This window comes from Microtus oregoni, unplaced genomic scaffold, assembly GCF_018167655.1.
Source record: "Microtus oregoni isolate MIOR12 unplaced genomic scaffold, Mior012 000014F_ref0000157, whole genome shotgun sequence".
Classification (NCBI taxonomy): Eukaryota; Metazoa; Chordata; class Mammalia; order Rodentia; family Cricetidae; genus Microtus; species Microtus oregoni.
The window spans coordinates 13,891,327-13,916,829 of NW_024543073.1; the positions used below are offsets into that span (position 1 = coordinate 13,891,327).

Genomic DNA, 25,503 nt, shown 5'->3' on the forward strand with positions numbered 1-25,503 from the left:
TATGGGAAATGAAAATAAAATACCATACTTGCTGTGGGACAATGGTCTGTAACCCTGTCACTTATATTTTAAATAAATGCTGATTGGCCAGAAGCCAGGCAGAAAGTATAGAAGAGACTACCAGGCAGGATGTAGAGGTCAGGCAAGAAGAACAGGAGAATTCTGGAAACAGGAAAGAGGCAGTCTGCATTTGTCACCCAGACACAGAAGAAGCCAGACAGAGCAAGCAAGATGTGACTGCTACACCGAAAAAGGTACCAAGCCTCCTGGCTAACACAGACACGAATTATGGGCTAATGTAAGTTATAAGAGTTAGTAAGAAGCCTGAGCGAATGGGCCAATCAGTTTATAATTAATATAGATCTCTGTGTGTTTCTTTGGGAATGAATGACTGTGGGACCTGGTGGGACAGAAACCTCAGTCAACACATACTATTGATGTGTGGGAAGTTACCAATTTGATACAAATGAAACAGGTTATTTGGTGCCGTGCATGGAGAAATAACTTTATTTTCCTCCCATGTGACCCTCTCTGACATAAGCTCTGTGTTGTGTTCGACTATGATGGGAAAAAGTCAAAGAAAGCGTAAATGTACAATAAATTGCTGAAGACTTGTCTAAAAGAAAAAAATGTGATTAGGGATCACATACTGTTTTCAGGCTGACTAGACTCCTCTGGTGGGGTCTCTTTACAAGATTCTAGGGAGCGCAAAAGGAGGAGATAGCTGGAAGAGTTCATAGTTTTAGTCTCCTCAGAGGTGAACCCAAGGAAAACATTTGTGAGTGTTTATTATTTTAGTCATCTTAGTTTGGATTAGATCCAAGGACTTCTACCACAGGAAACACATCATTCCCATCTACCAGAAGGCTCTGCAGTTGGCATAGTACAAAGAAAGTTCCCTGCTTTCTTAGATTCTTATTGCTGTGATAAAAAATATCCCGACCAAAGCAACTTAAGGGAGAAAGGGTTTAGCTCACAGTTCCAAATAGTCTGTCATCATGGGTAAGTCAAGGGAGCCACAGGAACTTGAATTAGCAGGACACGATTATGTTCTCGATGAGAAAAGAGCAAAAACTAATGCGTGCATGCATAGGGCTCAGTTTCTTTTCTCCACTCAGACAGTCCAGAACCTTTTGCCCAGGGGGATACTCTACTCATATTTAAGATGGATCTCCCTATACAAATTAACAATCAATATTTAGAGAGATTCTACAAAGCCTAGGCTGACTTGAACTTCAGACTCTCATGGCCACAACTTCAAAGTGCTGGGATTGCAGGTGTTGGTTACCACATCCCACATGATAGGTGGATTCTTAAATACGATGTGAGCAGCCACCTGCTTTTTGTCTTTTGTCTTCACCAGACACCAGGAGTAACAGAAACATCGGTGTACCAAGGAAATCTCCGATTTATTAGAATGTGAGTCACCTTTAAACGCGATTACATTTGCTAAGAATAAGCTGTGAATTTCATCTTTTCCCTTCTGCTTCCAACACTCGCAGTAATACAATACCAAATTTAGCATTTGACAAAAGACTAAGTACTTGGTTAAGAAAAAGTAGGATTCTTGCCAGAATACTGGAGAAGAGCCGCAAAAAGGAACTTTAGGGAGAGAAGGGTGGGTGGCTGCGGATCCCTGAACTGCAAAGTAAGCCATATTCTGGGTGCAAATTTTTTAAAAGTTCAAGAATTTCTGAACATTTTCAGAGAACAAAACACGGGCTGACATCTTCTCGTATCATGGGAAGGTTGAGCCAACATCACTTTTTTCTTTAGGAGCTTCCGGTGTGGTTAATGCTCCAAGGATCTGCATTCTTACATTTTAGAAACCACAACATTCATTTGAGTTGCAGCCTGTCAGAAGCATTAGAGGGTGGTGGGCTATTTGAATGACCTACATAGGGCCTGCGGGTCCAAGGACCGCCAGAGATCCCTTCTCACAGAACTCTTCTTTTCTCCCAGGTCCCGCCTGGCTCGGGAGGCAGCGGTGCCAGGCGGCCGCAGGCTGCGGGCACTCCTTGCTCCGGCTCACCCTTTCACCCCTCCTTCACCCCAGGAGTGCCACGCCGGGTGGCGCGGTTTTTCTGACCACTAGGGAAGCTGTGCTGGCGAGGCCAGGAATTACAGGGCCTCCCTTCTTTGGCGAGCCTTGGCATCTGCGTCCTCCTGACCCTAGCCACTGCTTCTGAAACTCTAGTGTGTTCGAAAGGCGCAGGGTCTCGAAGAGAGCAGGTAGCTAGCCGGGTTCTCAGGAGGCCAGAACTTATCTTCTACCTCCCCCTGGGTCCCCACCTCCACTCCCTGTAGGGCCCGGGAGACGCCCCGCAGACGAACCAGCCCCAAGCGCGCAGAAGTAGAGCTCCGCAGCGGGGACAGCCCGCCGTCCGGTCGCCTGGGACGTCCCCGTGCCGGGGGCGGAGGCGAGGGCGGCGGGGGAGGGGACTGGGAGTAGGGGCGGGAGGCACCGAGTACTGAGCCCGGACCCTGGTCGCCCGCCGGGAGACTGGTAGAGGCGGAGGGCGCGGCTCGGGCTCTGGGGGCGGGGTCTCGGGCGCTGATTGGTGTGTGTCTGGGGGCGGGGCGGCGGGGCGGGTCCGGGGCGGGGCTGGCGCCAGGCGCTGGAGCCGAGGGTGCACCGCAAGGAGTAACGAGCAGCTGGAGCCGAGTTGGAGGAAGCAGCGCCCACGGCGAAGACGGCTGTGCAACCAAAGAACCTGGACAGCGGAGCGCCGGCGGGTCGCAGTTGGATCGCAGGCGCCTGTGAGCTGCGAGCTTGAGAGGCCGCTGAAGCCCAGGCCAGGCAGAGGAAGGAAGCGAGCCGCTCCGGAGGTAGGTGGCGGCGGTGGGTCCCCGTGTGCCCGGGAGGGGGAGGCAGTGCGAACACGCTCGGCCGCTGCTCTTCCTGTCACCGGCAGCAGCTTCTGCTGTGGAGCCACTCGAGGGGAAGCGACCCAGCTGCCAGCCCCCAGTCGCCAGCATCTCTCCGCCTCTGGAAAGCCTTCTCGGGCCAGTGGCTAGCCTGCGTGGTCGCGACCACCTCCTGCTGTCGTTTCCTCGGTGTTACCCGGCTTTGCTCCCTACCGGGCGCATTCGGTCCCTGGAGTTGCCAGCTATCGCCGGCTCCCCTCCTCCTTCGTCACCTCACGCTTCCGAGGGTCCCCTTTTGCCCTGCAGCTTCCTGGAACCGGGAGCGCGCGAGGAGAGCGCCTGGATCTCTGTCTTTGCAATAGCGTGACGTCCCCTCCAGGCCCGGCAGCTGCAGCCGGGGTCTCCGGCCAAGCTGGGCCACGGTGGTCCCCGGAGCTCGCCCCCAACCCCCGCCCTCCGAAGTTTGCCGCCCTCCTCTTCCGGGGTGGGGGAAGTGCGCCTCGGGGCGGTCGGTGGCTGGGGCTCTAGCTTGGCGTCTGGCGCCCGCCGGGCTTGGGCAGGTTGCTGGAGGCATAATGAGTGGGATCCTGGCACCGCCCGGAAATCCAGCTTTTCCTAACGCAGGGCAACCCTGGAGGGACCTGCCCAGCAATAAGCGACCGACCCGGGAGAGCCGGCCCCGCGTACAAGCCTAGGCTAAAATATCAGGGGGAATTGTCTGCAAGCCACTTCCTTCCCAAAGGCAGAAACTGCCCGGCAGATCACGAGACAAAGAATAGAAACGCTCTGACCAGGCACGCATGTACAGAAATGCATTTTGGTTACCAGCTTTCGCGCACAATAATGCAAGGGTGTGAGCGGAGTGGCTGTGGCATGTTGAATGCTGTGTGCCGGCATTGGATTCAGGGGAATTCTGCTCCTGGCACTGCTAATACCGGAAAGGTCTCTCTTCCACCGTTAATTCTCGAAGGAGCTGCAGGCTCTGGTTCTGTACTGGTGTGAGTTTAGGTTTTATTTAGGGGTTTCATGGTTTTAGGGCTTAAAAATTTCTCCCTTTCTTTCCCTGTCTTTCCCCTTTGTCAGACAGTGCGAAGTAGGAAAGGATAAAGCAGTTCCGGGTTTTGAGTGTAGCCTAAGATTGTCATTTTTAGTGAGATCGAGTTTCAAGTTTTAGGTGGTAGGAGCCTTCACCGAGCGGATTGACCTAGACTCCTTGTGGAGCCCTCTCTTAGTATTTCGTTAGCTCATAGTGTGTTTTGGACACCTTAAGGATAGTAAATTATGAGCAAAAAAAGCTTGGAGTAGTAGGCAGATGGGGTTATTTCTGCCACGGATTAGCAGATTAATGGTTTCTAAAGTAGAAATCATTAGGACTTCAGGGCCTTCTGCACAGGTGAGGTGTCCCTGCATCGCTTGTCACTGAACAAGGAACCAGCACCCCAGGAGATTTTTTTTTTTTTGCTAGTTACATTCACTGTTTTTGAGATAAAACAATGGTAAGCAAGTCGTTTTCTTAAGCACGCAAGTTGTTTAATATTTGGAAAACAACTGTTTTTGCCTATTACTAAGAAAATGATCCTGATTCTTCTTGCACCACTCCTGGTTCAAAGTCAGGTTGAAATAGGAAAGGCGAGTGGGGGAAGCTCCTGGCTTTGCAGAAGTTCCCTGCAATGCCACTACCAGCCGCCTTCCCCAGTGTGCCTGTTCCAGGCCACACTTCTCTTCCATAGCAATCTGTCCGTTTTTATGATTTGAAGAAAGTTGGACTTAGTTGATCCTGGCTCTCAGACTGCTGTGGGAGAGTTTGCTTTTAACTTTCATCTTGCCCTGGGACTTGTTCCTAGTTGCATAACAGAACTCTGCCATGTGCACATTGTTATCTGCTGTTTTATTTGCATTTTTTATGATAGCACTCTGCTTTTTCACATCTGTGATGCACTGTAGCCGTGTAGAAAAGTATCTCAATGTGCTTTTTTCTTTAGGTTTTTTTTTTTTAATGAAGTTGGTTTGAGAAGAGAGCAATAGAACATGTTACAGGAATATGTATTTTGACTGCTGTTGGTGGGTTTATGCATGTATCTTTTGGAAATGTTAATTACACCTAAGCTGATGAATTGCTTTTTTTAAAAATTTTTGTTAGTGCATATTAATTTTTTGGAACTTTTTTCTTTCTTTCTTTTTTTTTTTTTCCTTTTTGGTTTTTTGGGACATGGTTTTTCCGTGCAAAGCCCTAGCTGTCTTGGAGCTAGCTCTGTAGACTAGACTGGTCTTGAATGTACAGAGATCCACCTGCCTCTGCCTCCCAAGTGCTGGGATTAAAGGCAATGTGCCACCACTACCTGACAACTTTTTGGAACATTTTTATACATGCATGCTACACATTTTGGTCGTACTCACTCCCTCATTACCTTTTCTTGTCCCCTTTCCCCTGTCGCCTAAATTTCTCAGGCTTTGAATCTTAAGTACAAGTCTATGCAACTCACAAACTTTGTACCCTTAAAGCGTTGGCTGTTCCTTTAAACTTTTGCCATGAACACCATGAGCTTTAAGGTTATAGTGTTGATTGAAATTTCCTTTCTGCCGCGCTTTCTCCTAAGTAGTTCAGGGGAGTGTTGTAAAAAGCATTCACTTTGAAAAATTGTCCACATACTTGTTAAAACAGAAACAATTCTGGTCCAGCTTTTATTGTGTTTGCATTTTTGATTTGCAAAATGTGTTTTATTGGATAGATAGTGAATGATCCAACTGGCGGCGGGGGCGGGGGGGGGGGGGGGAAGGGAGGAGGTTTATGGTCTAATTGACTATAGCCAGCTGAGCTAACGTGAGCTTTTACTTTTGACTGTCTCATGAATAAGAAGAACTTAGCCCCTGTCAGGCCATTATGTGTATTGGGTTGGCTAAGCCCAGAGCCCCTTGCATGGTGCAGGATTTTGCTAGCAAAATCAGGAATGAGGCAGCTGGTGAAGCTTTGAAAACTAGAAAGTCACCTGTCAATGGAAGGGATTATCAGGTGTGTGTGTGTGTGAGGGGGGGTATCTTCATTATTTTGGAGGCAGTGTTGCAAATTGTCCAGACTGGCTTTGAACTCTCTCTACTTGTAGCAGAAGTTGACTTAGAACTCTTGAGCCTGTTACCTCTACCTCCCAAGCCCCTAGGGTTGGTTATAGGCTTGTGCCACCAAAACCTAACTGTCAGTTTTGTTTTTACTTTAAAATTAGACAATGTAAATTGTATCATTTTTCCTTCTTGAACTTTTAAAGTTCTCATTATTTACTGTGTTTTTTAAAGCCTTGTTTGTGTCCACCCTAATATGATTTTTGTTTTTTTTTTGGTCATGGTTTTGCCAGCACTCTTACTGAAATCTCGTGCCTCAAGTAGTGGCAATTAAAGGCTATTTCTTGTACACTAAGGCCAAATGAACTGGAAAGTAGACTGTGTAATTATGTATAGCTAGTCTGTTTGGATTATGCTTTCTCTCACCCCCACCCTACTACCTTCTGGTGAAATGTGGGGTGAGTGTACTACAACCTTAACTGCAGAAATAAAAAGGGCCTATAAAAACATCGCTGGAGATTTTGTTCTGCCACCATTGTTTTCCTTAAAGTCAATCAAATGTATAGCCATCAGCACCTGTAGTCAAAATAGTCCTCAGGTTAATGATCACCTGGGAGAGAACTGAAGCCATAGGAACCTGGCAGAGGGTCAGGAGGCTCTGCCAATGGCCGTTGTGAGTCGGTAGAAGCCAGATGCCTTGCCGGGCGGTTCAGCCTTTGCCCCTTGCCTTCCTCCTGGAATGCCTCTGTGGCCCTGAGGACTGGGCTCATCCCATGAGGACCCAGCTGCCCTCATTCTCCTGAGCATTGCGTTAGCGAGCTCAGATTTTCCTTTCTCAGGGCAGTCTAGGGAGCAGCCATGAAACCCAATTAGAGGACAGTGTCATGACTCCCACCTCGTGCCCTGTCACCAAGCAGGCTCCCCGTCACCCTCCTCCCACGTAACACCCCTCTGACCTCTACTCAGCTGCTTTCCACCTTGGGTCTGGAGAGAGAATTACTTGGGCTAAGTCCACAGGCAGGCTCTATCTGACTCTATTTACAGCAGGGTTTTATTTTAGGTAGCTTCGGGCTTCTTTTAGAACTGCTTGCAGCATTGAAAGGTAGCGCAAGAGAAAATTCCTGGCACCTGTCTGTTTCTGTTTTAAATCTGCATTGTGTAAAAGGCAGTGACGTTCAATGCTGATATTGCTGGCAGTCCTGTCGTTCCTGAGAGCAGTCTGCAAGAGTGCCACCACTAAAGTTGACTGTCACTTCAGGCACGCTATTTCACTCGCCTTGTTTTCCCATCTGCAAAATGGGGCTGAAAATTAAACCATGCAAAGCTCCCAGCACTGTGCCTGGCACACAGCGAGCCCCGAGTCAGGGATAATTATATAAAGCTTGTACCGAGAAGCCTGGTGCTACGTGCTTTGTGAGTGTAATTGCCTTTAATCCTCATAATGACCTAGTGAGGGATATGCCTACTTCTTCCAAGGCCTCACAGGTGATGAAATGATAGAGGGAGGGTTCTAGGACTTGCCAATAGCTACCTATCTAGGCAGGGATCAGGACAGCCCCTGTTAGCTGCAGGGCAGAATTCACCCTTCCTGCCATGAATTTTAAGAACTCTTATTGTTCTCTCTCTCTCTCTCTCTCTCTCTCTCTCTCTCTCTCTCTCTCTCCTTCCTTTCTTTCTTATTTTTATCTCTCTCCCTTCCTTCTTTTCTTTTCTTTCTTTCTTTCTTTCTTTCTTCCTTTCTTTCTTGTGTGTTTCACAAGAAGAAGTACTTTAGGGCATCTCCCTTTGGTCATTCCTCCCAGGGCCATCATTTCAATCCCTCTCTACTGTGGTGGTGCAAGGAACCAGGCATATTGGCCTCATATCTTCTTCTTGGTGGAAGGATCCCTTCTTGGTCACATGGCCCTTCGTCTTACCCCTCTCTCCATCCTGACCCTCTTAGTCTTAGAAGGACTGCTGTGAGTGGGCCAGAGGAACCCTCTCCTCTTCTCTTCTTGGTGTGCTCAGGGACACCTAGTGCTGTAACCGCTTTGCAGCCCTGTCTCTTTACTGTGTGTCACCTGGATGTGTACTCTCTGCCCCTAAAGGGCTTGCAGGCAGGAATTACACACCCTACCTACCCATGTTAGCTACCCAGCCTGGAGTGGGGCAGCAGGCAGTGCATTCTGCCTAGCTCATTGCTTTCCAAAGGAATGAAGATATCAGATGCTGTAACACTGGGCTTACATTGAGCCCATCTTTTTCATCCTATTTTAATTGAGGCTATTCAATCCCATCACTTTATATGTAGACTCATGATCTTTCGTAGACTCCTAGGTCAGTTTAATAGTTAATAACTTCAAGAATTTTGAAAGGTAGACATATTTTCAAGTAACAGTCCTTGTTGCTCAAAAGACTGTAAGTTGAGGTGGGACGTTTACCATAGACTCTGAGCTCTGTCACACTGAGGGGGGAGTTTACACATGGAGGTGCAGGCTACCCACCTTGTCTTGGCTATAGAGCCTTTTGGTGCTGCCGCCCAGTGTCACGCTGCTAATTTCATCACAGGGTGGCGATGTGTAAATAGATATCGTCTTGTCTTTTTGTTTGTTTTTAATTTTAAATGCAGTTTGAGGGGTCTTCAAAGCGGGGCCTCCACACGTTGACTGGATCTGTATTTAGGTTCTGCATCTGGTGTGGAGTGCAATCACGCCTGAGATGCTAAACTTCCCCCACTTGTCAAGTAAGAATATCTAGAGTACCTTGGTTACTGTGGGGATGGAAGGGGTTAATGGAGGCACAGCTCGCAGTAGATATCACGTGATGCTGATTGTGATAACACTGCCTCATTTAAATGGGTATGGCAGGCCAGAGAATTGTACCAGGCGCAGTCAGAGAGGGCTGCTTGCCTTCTCTGCCGGGCCAAGGTCTCTCTGAACCTTGTCACCACAGGACCAGGTCCCCACCCAAGTGAATGACTTGTGTGCTCACCCTCTTTTTACAACATTGCTTCTAGACTGCTTCCCTGACACTCAACCAACCTTAACCGTCTGCATTGATCATCCTGGCCTTGTTCTACTTGCCATCCCTGAGTCATGTTCAACTTGCCATCTGTGAACCATAAGAGATCTGGGGTTTCTGGATCAGAGTAAAATCCGGGGTTCTGCAGAGCTTTTAAGATTCTCTTGCCAGTGGCGGGGAGAGAGCATTGGCCCAAGCTTTGAGGCCTTGGCATACAGGGTGGGGATTGCTTCTCAAGAATCTAGCCTCCAACAGTTATCAGACTCCTCCCAGAGTCTTGCCCCCTTCTGTGGACTTAGCCCCAGGCACAATCAAGAGGCTCTCAGGGTCAGAAAGCCCTGAAAAGGCAGGGAGCAGTTTCTGAGTCGCTGGTGTGGAACGTGCCTAACTGCATCATAGTGTTGTGTGCTAGGGGCTTGTTCACGGGGGCTGGAGGCATTGCATTTCCTGTTCTACTGAGAATCCCACCAAGCTGGTCCTCTGGGTGGTTGCAATTGAGGAAGTGCAAGGCACCAGCTGGCAGAAAGATCAGCCCTGGCTACTGACTTAGGACTTTCCCCTCCCCCTCTAAAAGACATACATTGCCAGGAAAAGCTAACAAAAATTTCAGGGCAGATTTGAAGGAATTAAATTATTCTTAGGCATATTGCCTGGTTTCCAAGCTTTTAGGGATATGTAAATTTTCATGTTCTTTGGAGTTCTGTGTCTCTTTTGTACAGAGCACATTAGTACAAAAAAATGAGATTTGCTAGTTCTACATTTTTGTGTGAATTTATGCAATGAATATTTAATTTGATTCTGGATCTTTCAGAAGGAGAGGTTTTCTTCAAACGTAATCTAGCTTATTTTCCTCATACGCTCCACTGGCCATATTAATTTTTTTCCCCCTCTGATGCCTGAAATGCAAAGTAGAGCACTATCCCAAATTAATATTCTCGCTACACAAAGATTTCCAGTGTTTGTTTTCACTTCCTTTTAATATGCAGCCCTCCTTAGAGCGTTATTGTATAAAGCTAAGAGGCTTTAGCCATGTGAAGTTGAATGCTTTACACTTCTGAATGCCAACACAACAATTAATCTGTGATTAGATTTTGCTTTTTAAGACGCCGGCATTGAAGAGTGCCTGTAACACTCAACTGCTAAAGTGTTTCTCTCTCCTAAACTTAGGAAAGTCTCCTTGATGGGACACAGGCCCCTGTGGCTGTGTTTGTATCGCTTTATTGTACAGGTGGCTGAACTGAAACCTTTAGCTTGAATTTAGTCTCTGCAGTAAAGGTGTCCTTGATCAGTACACGGGGTACCGCATGGATCTACGGTGCCTGCTGTCCTGCTAGTCATCCAGGATGACTAAAGCTCTCCCGGGTTGCTCTGCCCCCATATGCTTGGCAACTGAAAGACAATGTTTGTCATTACCCTGGCCTCCGCCAAGCCTGTTTTACATAGTACTTCCGCAGCAGCAGCGTGGCTACTTCCTTTCCTATCTTAACTCCTTAAGATCTAGCGGTATCCTCACTACTGGCCTGCAATCTGGCATCCAAGAAAGTCAGCGATGGTTCCTGCCCCACTGAAATCAGCTCTGCTTACAATGCCTCCGGTGTCCTCCTGATTTCAGCCGGAGTTTTCGGCCATCACTAGTACTTCTACAGTGGCTGTCTCTATCCCATGAGCCCAGCAGGTCTCTTGGCTCTCCTTTGCCTAATATTGGTAGGAATTAATTCTTAGCAGTACAGGGTCAAGCACTTGCCCCCCTTGCTTCTGCCAGTGAGCCTTGTCCACCTTCCACACATTTTCCCCGAATACCGTGTACCACTTCAGTCTGCGCCTTTACAGGCCCGCTGCTGCCTCTCTGTCTCTGTCTCTGTCCTCCCTTTCTCAGCATCCTTCGCTTCCACTCTTTCCCTGTGCCGGTCCCTCCTGGGCATCGAGGCCAGACTGGGATTCCTTTATTATAGGCTTCGTCCAGTGACTGCTTCCCCGCATGGCTGTGCAGTGTGCACTGTCGAGGACTGACTTTCGCTGGCTGTCCGTGAGCATGGCCCGATTGCCTTTCCAACCCAGGTTCACTCTTCCCGCTTTGTCTTCTGATGGATGAGACTGCCTTTGCGTCTTTCTGTACTATGACTTTTGCTTGGTCTGTCTGTAGCCAGGAGCATGCCTCGCATTCCATTCTGGCTGCAGATTCCTGTAGTATGGTCTCTCTCTCTCTCTCTCTCTCTCTCTCTCTCTCTCTCTCTCTCTCTCTCTCTCACACACACACACACACACACACACACACTCGAACCCCATGGCGTTTCCTGTCAGCATCTATCATGACATTTACCTAATGTTTTGGTTCCTTGTGTACTGGTCTTATCTCCAGAACATTGCCACGCGCTAGGGCTCCATCTCCCGTCCCGCCCAGTGTTCTTAGAAGGCAGGGCCTGTCTTGCTAATCTTGGTGGTGTATACTGTGTCAAGCAGTCACACACTGGCCCGTGTATGTCGCCTGCCAGAGTGATTAAGTACTTGTTGAATGGAAGTAGAAATTCAAATCCCCACAGATGGCAAAGTGTGATGTTCATTCATAAGCCTGGTTTCTGCTTTGCTAGGTGAAGCTGAGAGGGGAGTGTGGCAGTAGAATCAGACGACAGATGGACAGTGTGACAAGAACGTCAGAAAGGATCGGGCCTCGCTGCGAGAGTCAGCCTGGAGTCGAGGTGTTGACAGGCCGCTGAGAAGGACACCAGGGCGGACTGCGGCATGCCGAGGGAGTAGAGCCTTGTCTTCAGTCACACCATTGATGGAGGACAGATGGACAGCCGGACGGCCAGTCAGCTCTCTTAAGCCTTTGGATAGCGGTCCTTCGTCCTCGGCTGGCCACCCGTTAGGGATTTTAGCCCATTCTGTGAACTCGCTTCCCCTCAAAACGTAAACTCAAGACTGCGGTGTACGAGCCGACTCCTCTGTTGCCCGGTGACAGAGCTGCAGACATGAGCGCCGAAGGGTACCAGTACCGAGCGCTGTACGACTACAAGAAGGAGAGAGAGGAGGACATCGACCTGCACTTGGGGGACATACTGACCGTGAATAAAGGCTCCTTATTGGCTCTTGGATTCAGTGATGGCCAGGAAGCTCGGCCTGAAGATATTGGCTGGTTAAACGGCTACAATGAAACCACCGGGGAAAGGGGAGACTTTCCAGGAACTTACGTTGAATATATTGGAAGGAAAAGGATTTCACCACCCACTCCCAAGCCCCGCCCCCCTCGGCCTCTTCCTGTCGCCCCGGGCTCTTCAAAAACTGAAGCAGACACGGAACAACCAGGTCAGCATGACGAGTATTCGGTTGTTTTTTTTTTTTTTTTTTTTTTTTTTTACATTTTTTAATTGGTAAAATCTTAGATTTGAGCTGGGACATTAAGCTCTGAGTAGAAGTCATCTTGGCAATTTGACATGAACTGATATATAGTATATAAAAGTTTGGGTGATCATGACATGGCTTAGAAGTTTGCTTTTGTGTGGTTGGGAGCTTGTATAAATTGGTGGGAGATAGTGTCTGAGAGCCTGTTTAGTGAGTACCATTAAACACTATTATTATAGTGGCCATTGACTTAACGCAGGCCTCCTATTCTTATGGCTGTTATTGCTTTGGGAAAGCAAAGGGTACGTCTAGTATAAGCATATTTAATATTAATGTGGTTTGCATGGAAAAATGTCGAGTCTTGTAGTGACCACAGAACTCAGCAGAGAAGAAACCATTGTTTTTCTAACCTAGAATCTGCCCCTGGGTTTTTTCTCGAGGCTTGGGGTTAGCATAAAAGGAAAGGGGCTTCTGTTCCCACAAGGGCCGTGCCATTGTGGCAGTAGTGCCGGTCATCTGCTTGGCTCCGGCGAGGAGAAACTCGGGCTCACTGGGTACTTCTCTTACACGGAGGCTACCTCCATTCAAAATCCATGTGCTGGAGATGGCCTGGCCTTGGGCTTGGACACAGCTGTTCCTGGGTAGATTTTCTTTTTTTTTTTTCTTTTTTTTTTATTTTCAGTTTCTCACTGAGATGAGCTTCACGTTCAACTTTGGTGCTGTTTTGTTAGATACTGTTTCTTACTAGTAAATCTTGGGCCCCCTTTGGGGGGAGGCGGTGGCAGGGGTGGCATAGTCTTTCTCCCCACCCCCAGAGACTCCGAAAGGAATAATCAGGTTCGTTAGACAGATGAAGCTGCTGAGCTGTGGTTCCGTACTGAGCAGAGCTGCACGGGGCCTGCACGGGAGGCTTCTGGAAGGGTTTCGAATCAGGTGAAGGAGCGCAGAAGAGGGAGGCAGATTTCAGGGTGAGAGCTGCCTTTAGGCACTGGACAACAGGGTGGAAATTGTTCCAGAGGGCAGATTTGAGAAATCCCCGAAGGCCTGGCTGCTCTTTTGGCCTCCCGCATTGGACTCCAAAGGGTTACTTGTTCTGAGTATGTTATACTATAGTTTTAAAACTGTACCAAGTTAATTTTTTCAATCAAACCAGAAAGTCTTGAACGGGGCACCGACAGTTTTCTAAGTGCTGTGTTTTTCCCATACTTTGGTTTAGCAGACTGAAGGTTTACAAGTCATTGGTTTTCTCTCCATCAAATAACAGCTTTCTGACCTGACTTCTCTTTGCCATTGTTGTTTGGAAGATTCGCTTATTTTCATTTTATGTCGCGCATTTGTGTCAGACTGTGTGTGTGTATGCACACCACAGGCATGCAGGTGCCCACAGAAGTCAATAGAGGGCACCAGATCCCCAGAACTGGAGTTCCCTGATATCGCAAGCTACCATGTGGGTGTTGGGAAATTACACCCAAGTCTTCTGGAAGAGCAGCCAGCACTGTTAGTCGCTTAGCTTTCTCTTTGCTCCTCTGACTTCTTATTTTTTTTTTAAGTTAGAAACAGTTAAGTAGGTTCATTTAAGAAGAAAAATGACCTCGTTGCACCCCAAATACAAAGGGCTGCAGAACCATAAACAAAAGCTCAGCTGAGTTTGAGATGACTCATGAGGTGGAGTTGAGGGTGCCAGGTCCATAATTACTGGCGAGAAGACTCTGTGAAAAATAGCTTCTAGACAAACACATATTCGATAACGTACCCGGTATAAGTTTATTCGACTGTCATATGCAGTCAAGGGATGAGACCTACAGGAAAAATGACCCTCTTTTCTGTAAGGCGTGGAGCTATTCATCGTGCTTTCGTTCTCTGGTGAGCACGGAGATTTTTAACAGCCTTTTCATTTTTCTTTCCGATATGTGGAAAGAGAGAAAAATGAAAAATTATAGTAGGATGTAAGAAGAGGCCCGTCATGATATGTGTGGAAATATTAGGAAGAACGGGCCTGAACGTAAGTGAGAAATTCGGAATAACTGGAAGGTCGGGAGGACAGTGGAAGGAGGGGGTCACCAGGAGGGCACTGTACTAAATGTTCATCAGATACTCTAGGAACGTTAGCCTCATAGTCTCATTTAAATATGATTCATGTGCCATGGGAGGTCAGCAGTCCCGGGTTGGTACCACTGCAGCTTTCTTTTGCCCAAGAAATATTCATTTCCAAAGCTTTGGTAGCGGGAACTCATGTGACGGCAAGAAAAAAAGCGTTCTCTTTCTTTTCACTTTTCCTCTTACAGAACAGATGTGCTCAGTCTTGCTCTCCTGTGGACTCTCTCCATCTAATGTGGCTTCTTTTGAATCCTCTGCTTTCTCTCTCTCACCTATAAGCGCCCCCCCCCAGCCTAAGAATGGGGTGTCGTTCTCTCCTCTGGGCACCTGGACCCCAGATGCCGTTGATGGGCCGTGATGTCGACAGAGGAGGTTTGGACCAGTGTGTATCTTATCCATGTTTCTTTCGGCCTGTTGATTCTCCACAACCCTGGGCATCCCCTTTTCTCTTCCTCAAGTTTGAGTGGAGGTCCTGAACTCCTAGGCTCCAGTCATCCTCCCCCTCTACCTCCCAAGCACCTGGGACTACAGTTGTGTACCCACTGCTCCTGGATTACCATCTGCATTTCGAAGGCTTTAACTCTGGCCCAAAGTAGACTCCTTTTGAGCTGTTCCTCCCTATGCCGTAGAATCCACCTTTCTGTTGCCTTGTAGTGCATGCATTTCCAAAGAACACGGACATTTAGTTGTGGAGTTGAAGAAGCAGCTATTTTCGTGAGGACAAGCAGGCCCAGGTATGCAGCTAAGCTACTGAGTGCCGGGTACAAAGTAAATACTCCGTAAACGTCAACAACAAAACCCAGCCTAGAAGAACATCTGAACGAGGAGCTCTTCTCAGGAAACGTGTCCCTTCTGCCAATACGTTTTGCACACGGTTGTTTGGAACACCCTGGCCTGTGCAATGAATGAGTTTATTTCTTGAACCGTCTTGGACTGAGGGCATCACATTCATTCAGTAAACACAGATGGGGTTCCTAGTTTGTGCTAGAAAGCAAAGCAGCAGATGAAATGAAGACGTTTTCCGCATCCATTCCCTCCTGGCTGTGCTGCCCTCTCAGCTCCAGCAGTCCTTTCCTAGGTCCCTCATCTGCTGACCCCCTCCGCTTCTCACTGAAGCTGGCCCTGCTGCCCCTGCCCCTCTGTTCTTTCACAGTGGTCCTGGTCCCCTGTGAGCCGGCTGTGCGACACAGTGCACTAGTGTCTCGTCCAGCGATGAAACCCCATGCTGGGGCCTGATCCACCAGCTATACAACACATGTATGTGTGTCATGTGTAGGTGCACAGGCCGGATAGCTCAGCCTGCTTCTGGCCTCACCTCCCAGGTACCCTGTCACTTTGACCTACAGCACTGTCTCTTGTGCCTCAGGAAGGCTTATCTTCTGCCCCAGCCCTTGGGACAGATCATTCTGCCTCTGGAAAAGTGGGTGATGCTGATAGGGAACAGAAGGTGTGTCTTATCAGCGGGTGACCTGGGGCACAGATTTTGTATTATTGGCAGCACCCTCCCCCTTTATGGCTCTTTCTTTGCATGAGGGTTGCACTTATCACTATGAGGTTCATGTTTTATTCCACCTTCCTGTATCTAGTGCCCCACTTGAGGTTCTATAGGGACGACCTTTGTCCTGGTTTGCTGGAGTATGTAACCTGTATGCTTCACACGGAGGCACACAGCAGTGATCTGGCCCCTCTGCCTGAGCTATTGGGTAAAGGCATTCTGTCTGACACGCAAGCTGACGTTGTTGGGGACTCATGTTTCCTCTCCAGTACAAGGAAGTGAGTCAATTGTAGATGAGGTTTTAGGGATGGGAAATACAAGCACATTCTTCTGGTGTGGAAATTGTCTGCCGCGCTGTTTAGCAACTTGAACACATACTTTGCAGTCCTCCAGGTGATGGCGGGCATTGGCTGGATACTTCATCTTGTGAGCTTCTGGCTGAGACAGTTTGTGTAAATCTGTAAAATCTGCCAACTTGAGAGGCCCCTTGGGCACCCGAGTTTCCATAAACCTCAGGCATGCCCCGTGCCACCCATGACCCCGAGGTCTCCTGACAGCAGGTCCTAGCTGGCTTCACATATAAAACAAAAAGCAGACGTGGGCTTGACCTGTTTGACATTTTGATCAAAATCCTTTCTAAATACGAAAAGAGCAGAGACTGCGTTCTGTTTTCATGGTTCCCCGGGCATGTTATCTTTATGTTTTTCACACCCGGGCCTCTGAGTGTCCCTCCATGCCTGTTCCTCCTTGTTCAAAAGCAAGGCTGCAATAAATCACATAAGTCAACTCTGCACCACCCAGAGGTCACAGAAAGGAGAGACCTGATCCCAGATTACACACCTTGGTGTGGTGCCTTGTCCTAAATGCATGATTCTCTGCCGGTGACAACAGACAGGAAGGCCCGTTTCAGAATAGGTCTTTTTTTTCTTTTTCTTTTCTTAACTTTGTCCACCTTCTTTCCTCCTCTCAAGTACTGCATCACCAGGAAGCTGGAGGACTGTTTCGGGCATCTGACTTTGGGTGGTGGTCCCTTCCTTGTTCTGCATTCTGTATCCGTGTATTCTGCAGAGAAAGCAGGAAAAGGCACAGGACCTCTGATGAGAGGGCCCTTGAGCACCCCCCCCCCCCGTCTTCTCTGCTTCTGAATAGGGAGAAAAAGCTTAAATGTTTGCCTTCTCTGTTTTCCTAGGAAACAGAATATAATTCTTGAAAGATCGTCAGTGTAATTGATTAATCACAAATATTTATTTTGATTGTTGTTGTCATTTTACTCGTTATGACGATAGTACTGAGAAGCAAACCCAGGACTTCATGCATGCTAGGCAAGTACCTAGCCCATATCTGTATTTTTTATTTATTTATTTATTTTTTAGCTACAGTCTCACCGTGTAACTGACTTGCCTGGAACTTGCTCTATAAACCAGGCTGGTTTTGAAGTCATAGAAATCTGCCTTCATCTGTCTTTGGAGTGCTGTGATTAAAAGATCTATCATCATTCCTTATTACAAATGTAATTCTTAATTTTGACAAAATGAGATGACCCTAACCACTTCTTTGGTGATCACAGAATTTATTACTTATAAATTCTTACATATTATGATCTGGCCCTCCCTTCCTTGAGAATATAAACACATAATTAACAATTAATATTCTTGTCTATAAATTCTTGATTTGTTAAAATATTTTTCCTGTTAACTTAAAATGTGATCACCCCTCCCCTTCAACCCTCTCCCTCGCCTCCTCCCCCCAGAAATGATGCCAAGGAAGGAGAGGCATATTTTACCCCTTTGTAAAGGAAAACCAGAAGAAGAGAAGTACTCTCACTTTCCTTTCTTTCCCCCCTTTCCCAGGAGGCCTCAGTCCCTCTCTGACACACTAGTTAGGAACTGACAGGCAGAGCAAAGAGCAGCTGAGTCAAGGATGCCCTGGACATTCCCAGCCTAGAGGAAGGACACACCTCCTTCCCCTGGCTATTACTCACAGGGTCAGGCTGGAGCAGAGCCGTGGTAGCAGTAAAGTTACGTGCCTGGATAACTGGACCCGTACCCTTCAGAATCAACAGCTACGACAGGCAGCTTAGGTTCGTCCTTAGCAGACTTGTCTCTGTTTTTGTCGTTATGTATGTATTTATGTGGGCAAGTGTTGGTGACCTTGAATTTCCCTGGAGGTAGAGTTACAGAGTGTTGTGAACTGCCTGACGTGGATCCTGGCTATCAAGCTCCTGTCCTCTGAAAGAGCACACCTGCTCTTAACCACTGAGTCATTTCTCCAGGCCCCACATTTTTTTTTTTCCTTATGTGAAATGCAATAGGTCCCTCTAAGCCCTGGTTTTGCTTCTCTTGGCTACCTGAGGTCAACTGGGAGCAGACAACATTACTATACAACTAGACGTTTGGAGTGAGAAAGGGGATATCTGACTTTTTAATGCAGTATATTGCTATGATTACTGTAGTTTTTTATTCATTGTTTATGCATTCTACTCTTATAGGTGTGTATGTCTAGGGAGAAAATGGTATAAACAGAGAGGTTGGTACCATTTGTGTATTTAGGTGCCCATCGAGGGTCTTGGAACTACTGTATTCCTCATGTGCTATGTTAAATTTCTGAACTTAGCATTTTTTGGTTTGGTGTGTATGTATATGTGTAGGTGTTTGCAAAGTGTGATAAGGGCCACAGACCTTATCTGTTCAGTGTGGATGAAGCCCTCCCACTTCCGATTCAAACAACTTCTTTAAACCAGAGGAGTCTATTTTCTTCATTAAGAATTGAATTAATGTCAGTGGCCTAAGTTTTCGCTGTCATAAAGGTAAAACCCCATAGACTACAAGTATTCTCTCTTTAGTTGTCGCTAGGGTTTTGGATAAGTTTGATGCCTAGTGTGGTTTCTAGGCGGATGTGTGTATCTTTGTCCAAAACGGGATTAGTAAACATGTCTTCGGTGCAGTTGGTTCTGAGAAAATAAACATTAGAAAAATTTGAAAGTCAACAACAAATGGTGCCGTACATCTGCTAAGTTGCATCCCACAAGGAAAAAAAATTTGTACCTGTGGGAAATGCACATGCCAAGTGTGTCGTCACTTGCATATTCATAGTTGAGTTCGTAACGAACAGAAAGTAAATGTTCACAGTGCAGCTGGCTGTTGCTTATATGTGGATTCCTGTTGCTAACAGATTGCCACCACAAGAAAGGATGCGAAATGAGCCGAAGACCGAGATGGGGATGGGGAGATAACTTGATAGCACTGGCAAGACAAGGAGCAGGATTGCTCGATAGACTGCCCTCCATGTTTCCATGTCTTCGTTTAACTTAAAGCACTTAATAGCCTAGCAATCTTTAGGTTTTTAATAAATCCACATAGAGACCGACAGATGAAGGTAGAAATTGCTTTTATTTCGGTAACTTGGATGCAGTTGCTCTCAATTTTACAAAATAGTGTCAGACCACTTTCTAAAGTGCCTTTCTTTATCATTATTTATACAAAAGTTATCCTTATTTCCCCTTATTCTATGCTCTGGCAGTAGAAACATTGTTAACTAACAGTCTTGGAACTAAAAGCCAAATACAGTGTACGTTGTTCAAGTACAACTCTGATGGAGAGGGAAACCTGTGACAGGACTTTCTACTTAATGATGTGTGCTGAGCTTTCTGCCAGTGGCCCTCAGCCACTCCAGCTGCCTGGATGGCATTTGGGAAGTCCTTCTCCAGACTATTTCTTTCATGGAGGGGTTGGCAATCTATTTGCTGTGATATATCTTATCTGTTCTCAGCTAGTGGCATGCATTACACCAGGCTTAGGTTATTCTGACTGTCGGCTTGATGCATCTTGAAGTTAGTGTAGAAGATTATCTGTAATTTGTTGATTAAGTTTGATGTCTAGGACAGGAAAGGATATCGGCATACCTGAAACATAAATTCTTTCTGATGTGCTCTTTGGATCAGAAACTTTGCTTCACTTCCTAAATATTCCTTAACCACTTTAAGACCAGCACACGCTAACTGTAAAATGAAAAGGTCATACCGACTCTTCTGAGATGAGGCTGTTTTTGTTTTAACCTCTCAATTACTACTACTAAGATTGGAGAACTAACTCCCGCATACCCCAAGGATAAGTTCTTTCACCAGTAGTACCCCAGTAATACTACCCTGAACCCCTGTATGTGGGACTAATAGAGAGTTTATATAGAGGAGTGACGTGGGGTAGCTGGGTAGAAGAAGTGCCCACAGGACCTCATCCCAAGATCTGCTCAGAAGCTGCTCTGGGGGTTATATGAATTATTGCTAATGAAGTGTTCAGTTGGTACTTTCTTGCCAATATCTATGATCTTAAGACATATATCACCAGTATAGCGATTTCTGTACTTTTATTGGTGGGCACGTGGCGGCTGACCTCCCTATTGGCTCATGACTCTTCAAGGTTTATGGACAAGAGCAAATTAAACGGTGTCTGTGGAATGCTGTCTAATCCTGTGCCGCCTCTGGATTCATGTTGTCCTTCGGGATTTGTCTAAAGGATATTTGGACTAAATTCTCCAGGATCAGGAAAGGATAGTGCTGTGTATAGATTACAAAACTTTGCTTATATAGACTTCACATCTCTAGAAGAATTTGCATATTATTAGGCATGACCCTGTCATGGTACTAGTGACAGACAGTCTTGTCTCATCATCATCTTGGTCCAGCTTTCTCTTCGACAGGAAAACACCTAATACTGGTCTCAACACATAGGATCAGTGGCCCAGCAAAAAGATGCTATCTTAGCTTCCACCTTGTTCTACTTGTTTTGATAAAATGCAATTTTCAAAATTACTTAAAGGTGCTGAGAAGTCACTGTTTAGTGATATTAGGTGTTTTCCTCCAATGTTATAAACTATTGTGACTGCGTTGAATGCTATTGGCTTTAATTTTACCTTATTTCTAAGAAATTATTTTTTGTTTGTTTGTTTTCTGGTGCTGGGACTTGAACTCAGCCTTGTGGATGCTAAGCAACCATACTAACACTGTGCTACACCCTAGTCTTTTGAGTATATTTTAATTCAGCTTAAGAATGTTGTTTTTTCACTAAACAATTCATTTGACTATTTTCTATTTCTTGCTTATTTCTATCCTAACTATAGACACATAGTTGGTTATGTTGGTGTCATTGTTAAACTTGATATGTATGATTGTTTATAGTTTTTATATATAACATTTAAAAACTTTACATATTTGGGCTGGAGAGATGGCTCAGTAGTTAAGAGCATTGCCTGCTCTTCCAAAGGTCCTGAGTTCAATTCCCAGCAACCACATGGTGGCTCACAACCATCTGTAAAGAGGTCTGGCGCCCTCTTCTGGCCTTCAGGCATACACACAGAATATTGTATACATAATAAATGAATAAATATTTAAAAAAAACTTTACATATTTAATTTGTTTATTATATATAATTTTAAAGCATTCTCTGTCAACATTGGGTATGCTGGTATCATTGTCAAAGAGTTATGTATGATTAATTATAGTTTTTATATATAACATTTAAAAACTTTACATATTTAATTTGTATATTATGTAAAATTTTAAAGCATTCTCTACCAATAACAAGCTCTACTAGGTTTGTTTTTTTGTTTGTTTGTTTGTTTTGTTTTGTTTTGTTTTTTGTCCTCCCAAGACAGGTTTCTCAATGTAACCATCCTGTCTGTCCTAGAACTTCCTTGATAGACCAGGCTGGCCTCGAACTCACAGAGATCCACCTGCCACTGCCTTCCAAGTGCTGGGATTAAAGGCATGCACCACCACTACCCAGCTCTACTAGGTTATTTTTAAAGGTAGCCAAAATGTGTTTTTTAATTTTGAAAGAAACATTTAAATAAACCAGAACACTGACTTCATCTAATTCCAAGGAATGAGATGGAACAAGTGTGTTTAGAATACATCAAAGTATGTATAACATCACTGTCACTGTCCCACACTTTCTCATAGGTGGATTTACTGAAAATATCTTTGATTTTTAAGCTGAACTTAAAATTCTGTAGACATAAGTGCCTTCCAGGCCTCTGTTAGGCATTTTATAGCCAGGTTTTGATTTGCTACTTGCTTATCCTACAAAGGTAGGCTCGGTTCTTATAACAATTTTGAGATAAGGCATGAGATTAGTGTGTGAATATATTTGGGGGGTGGGGGAGAAGAAAGGGGATTCCATAGCCAAGGAACCTTTGCTGAGTAAAGAGCCACAGCCGAGAAGGTGGCAGCCACAGCATGGGTCTTGACTTGGAATCGTCCTTGACTTCAGGGGCTGTGCTTTGGGAATGACCTTCATGTGTGTCTGCCTCATCTGCTAAGTTACACCAGTTGTCCCATTCACTCAACTGCAAAAACAGCTACCTTCATAGTACATACCACTTATAGCATTTTCTTATTTCTGATAAAGATGTCAAAGGATGGACTTACAAAGAGATGGATGAAGCTTCAGAAAGACCGTATTTTGGGTATATGCCTACATATGCCCCACTCCCATCCCAGGAAATCTGTACCTTGGTTAGATAGTTAACAAGTTATATAGTTTTATGAGCATACATAGCCGTCCCCACACATATACCCCGCCTCTCTTATTTTTCAAGCAACTAAATGCTGCTTCACATGCGTCTGAGTTTCTAGTTTTCATAGTTTGGGCTCATATCCTTTCGATGAGAATGGAGCACAGGCTGGATCTGACCTGCTTCAAAGCCAAGATCCTGAGACTCTCCAGCCTAAGAGCTGTGTGTTTTGGCATGAGAAGAGCGGCTGCTTGGAGTCTTTACATCCAAAAACTTGCACGTTGAGTCAAATGAACCCGGAGGCTTGTTCCCTGAATTATGTCAAGGTTAGCAGTAAATGCCGCGTTAGGGGGCTGAGTAAATTACTAAATTCCCTTGAATGTCAAACTTTATTTCTCAACAGAGTCTGCCACTGCCAAGTTTGTAATGTAAACATTGTGTTCTGTTCCTCCAAGGACAGAAGGGTGGATGAGGGCCTGGGTAGGGCACAGGTGAATTTTATTTCTAGGAATTTAAGAAGACAATGTGATACTATCCTGTGTCTGGAGCACGGAGTGCCAGGAAGACATCTTGAATATTCTAATGCTTGCTTTTCCCTCTTCAACTGAAAAAAAAAAAGTTATGTAAAATGTTCCCTGAGTTTAAAAGGCCCTAACTGGTAGCACTGGTGTAACTTTTTTTACGAGAGCCTCAAAGAGGCTGTCGCTTCCCACTGCAGTCATAAGAGGCAAGAACAAAAACTCATTCTCAATGCTTCCAGGAATCAGGACTTTTTGGGGAGCCTGCCTGTTGTAAACTCAGTGAACCCAGGTTTAAAAACACAGTAGAGTAAGGTTTGGGCACCTACAGGTAACCAGGCAGCGTCTCGACCTCCCTGTCTCTGTTTCATCTCTGGGGTGTTTCTCTCCTCTTCTTACCTCACCAACTGTACCTACCTGTTCAGTAGGGGGTAATAATCCCAAAAATAACCAAGAGTGAGAGTTATGGCGCCTGAGACCTGTAATCCCAGTGCTCAGGAAACTGAGGGCTTCACTCTGCCACCTGACTTTAGACTTGAAGCCAGCACCCCAGTGGATGGAGAGGATGGGCCAACAGCATTATCAGGGAGAGATCTTATTCATTCCTAAATAGGAAAAGCCCCCCCCCCCCCCCGCCTCCAGAGAACTGTCATTTTGTGCACACCGTGGGGTGGAAGGCAAGAGAGACTTCTCACTCAAAGTGAGAGGAGTTGCAAGTTTCAAGATTGCCTGCTCAAAGTGGACAGAAAGCGGCGGGGTGATTATGAGCTGAAGAGACAATAAGCTGGGGTGACCTGGAAGGGGAAATATTAAAGAAACTTCCGTCATAGTCAGCGAAAAACCAGGATGGACATTGCCGAAAAGTAGATGTGTTTTGAGAGGGACGCCAGAGGGAAGGTCTCGCGGAGCCCGAAGAATGAGTAGAAAGGTGGGGGAGATTGCACAAAGGAACGCGGGGTGAGAACCCAAGGCTTGGTGAGCTGGAACTCGTTCAGGTAGAACAGGGCAACATGGCTGAGGAAGCATCAGGGCTGTATGCAATCACAACGTGTTCTCCATTGTTCCTCGTGGTGTCCCTGTAAAGCCACTTTTAGATATGTTGTAGAAAACTTTTTAGATAATAGAATGATTATAAGAGTAATATTAAGGTTCTTTGCCAAAACGTATGCAAGGTGTTTGTTACCAAGCAACAAGTTACCCTCTGTCTCTTGCGATCGGTGCCCAGAGCTGTTCAGTTTCAACAGTTTTGAGAAGTGATGGCAACCAGGGCATGAGCTGCTCCCCTTAGACTTTATATCTACTTCCCTGCAGAGATGGTTTAACACACAAGTCTTCTGAAATAACACATTAAACCTTTCATGTCATGTAGGGGCGGGGCTTAAAAGTTATATTTTCAACCTTAAGTTCACAGCTAGAAAGTGCATACATTAAAATTGATTGTGATTAACTTGAGGATCGTTAGATATATACAGGGTAAATCTTCCAATTTCCTAGAATTATAATGATAAAACCAAAGTATATAAATGTGATTGGAAAATGCTGACTCAGCATAAAAACTCTAAAGAAATATATGTATGTCTCTATGTGTATACACACATAAATCCAAAGCTAGATTTATACCCGAATTTGCACATTGCACATGTTTTGGGTACTCTTTTAACACTTATTAACATGTTAGCTTTCTCCTTTCCGTGACAACTTTATGATGGTGGCCTTATATGTACACACCTGTTGTAAAAGTGTCGTTAAATGATGCCCCCGAGTCACACAGCTGGCAGAAAAGGTGGGATGTGACCTCACAATACTCTCAGGCAGATGTGCCCTGCTAACAAGGTAATCATTTTACACCACGTGACTCATCCACGCCTGTTCAGCCAGGGGTGTGTCCTGGAGCCAAGGACAAATGACCCCTTGGCTTTCCAGTGACCTGTGCTCTGCCAAGACAAAAGGAACTAAACAAAGTGGAAGTTTCCTGTCTCAGGAAATCGACTCAAGAAAAACTAACGTATGAAGCAGACATGGGAGTCATTCTTCCTGACGGCAGAGGAATGCCAGGTCAGCAAGCTGGGAAAGGAAGGTTCATGTTAAAGGCAGTTTATCCCCTCTGCATGCTGCAACCTGTTGTTGTTGTTTAATGTGTGTGTGTGTCATTTGGGAGCCAGGAAATAGCCTTAGATGCCATCCTAAGAAAACTATCTCTGTTGAGACAGGGTCTCTCAGTATCCGGAAACATAATGTTTAGGCTAGGCTGACTGGTCGGGAAGCCCCAGGGACTGTCCTGTCTCTGCCTCCCTAGGACAGGGATTGCAGATGTGAACCACCATGGCCAGCACTTTTATGTGGATTCTGGGGGTCTTTGTCCTTAAGAGGCTAGCACTCTAGTGTCTGAGCCCCCCCCCCCCCCCGTCCAAACCTGTGAGTCTATTAAGATTGGTGAAAATATTAGTTGTCAAATTAGCCTTTACTTAACTAGTGCTTCTTGATGTTATATGTCATATTTTATTCACGTATCATCTACACATTTCACATGTTTATATATAAAACATAAATTAGTATTCATGTGCACATTATTATATACTCACACATAATATATATAAAATTATATTTACATAAGTAGATCCG

At 45.8% G+C, this 25,503-nt stretch overlaps 1 protein-coding gene across 1 annotated transcript in view; it reads left to right on the plus strand.

The window, feature by feature from the left end:
* The first annotated feature begins 2,694 nt into the window (after positions 1-2,694).
* Pik3r1 (phosphoinositide-3-kinase regulatory subunit 1) overlaps positions 2,695-25,503 on the plus strand; it is an 84,453-nt gene continuing 61,644 nt past the window's right edge. Inside the window, exons 1-2 of the mRNA XM_041663736.1 lie at positions 2,695-2,829; positions 11,511-12,225. Coding sequence (XP_041519670.1) covers positions 11,892-12,225 — 334 coding nt within the window. The 5' untranslated portion in view covers positions 2,695-2,829; positions 11,511-11,891. The remainder of the gene's footprint in view (positions 2,830-11,510; positions 12,226-25,503) is intronic.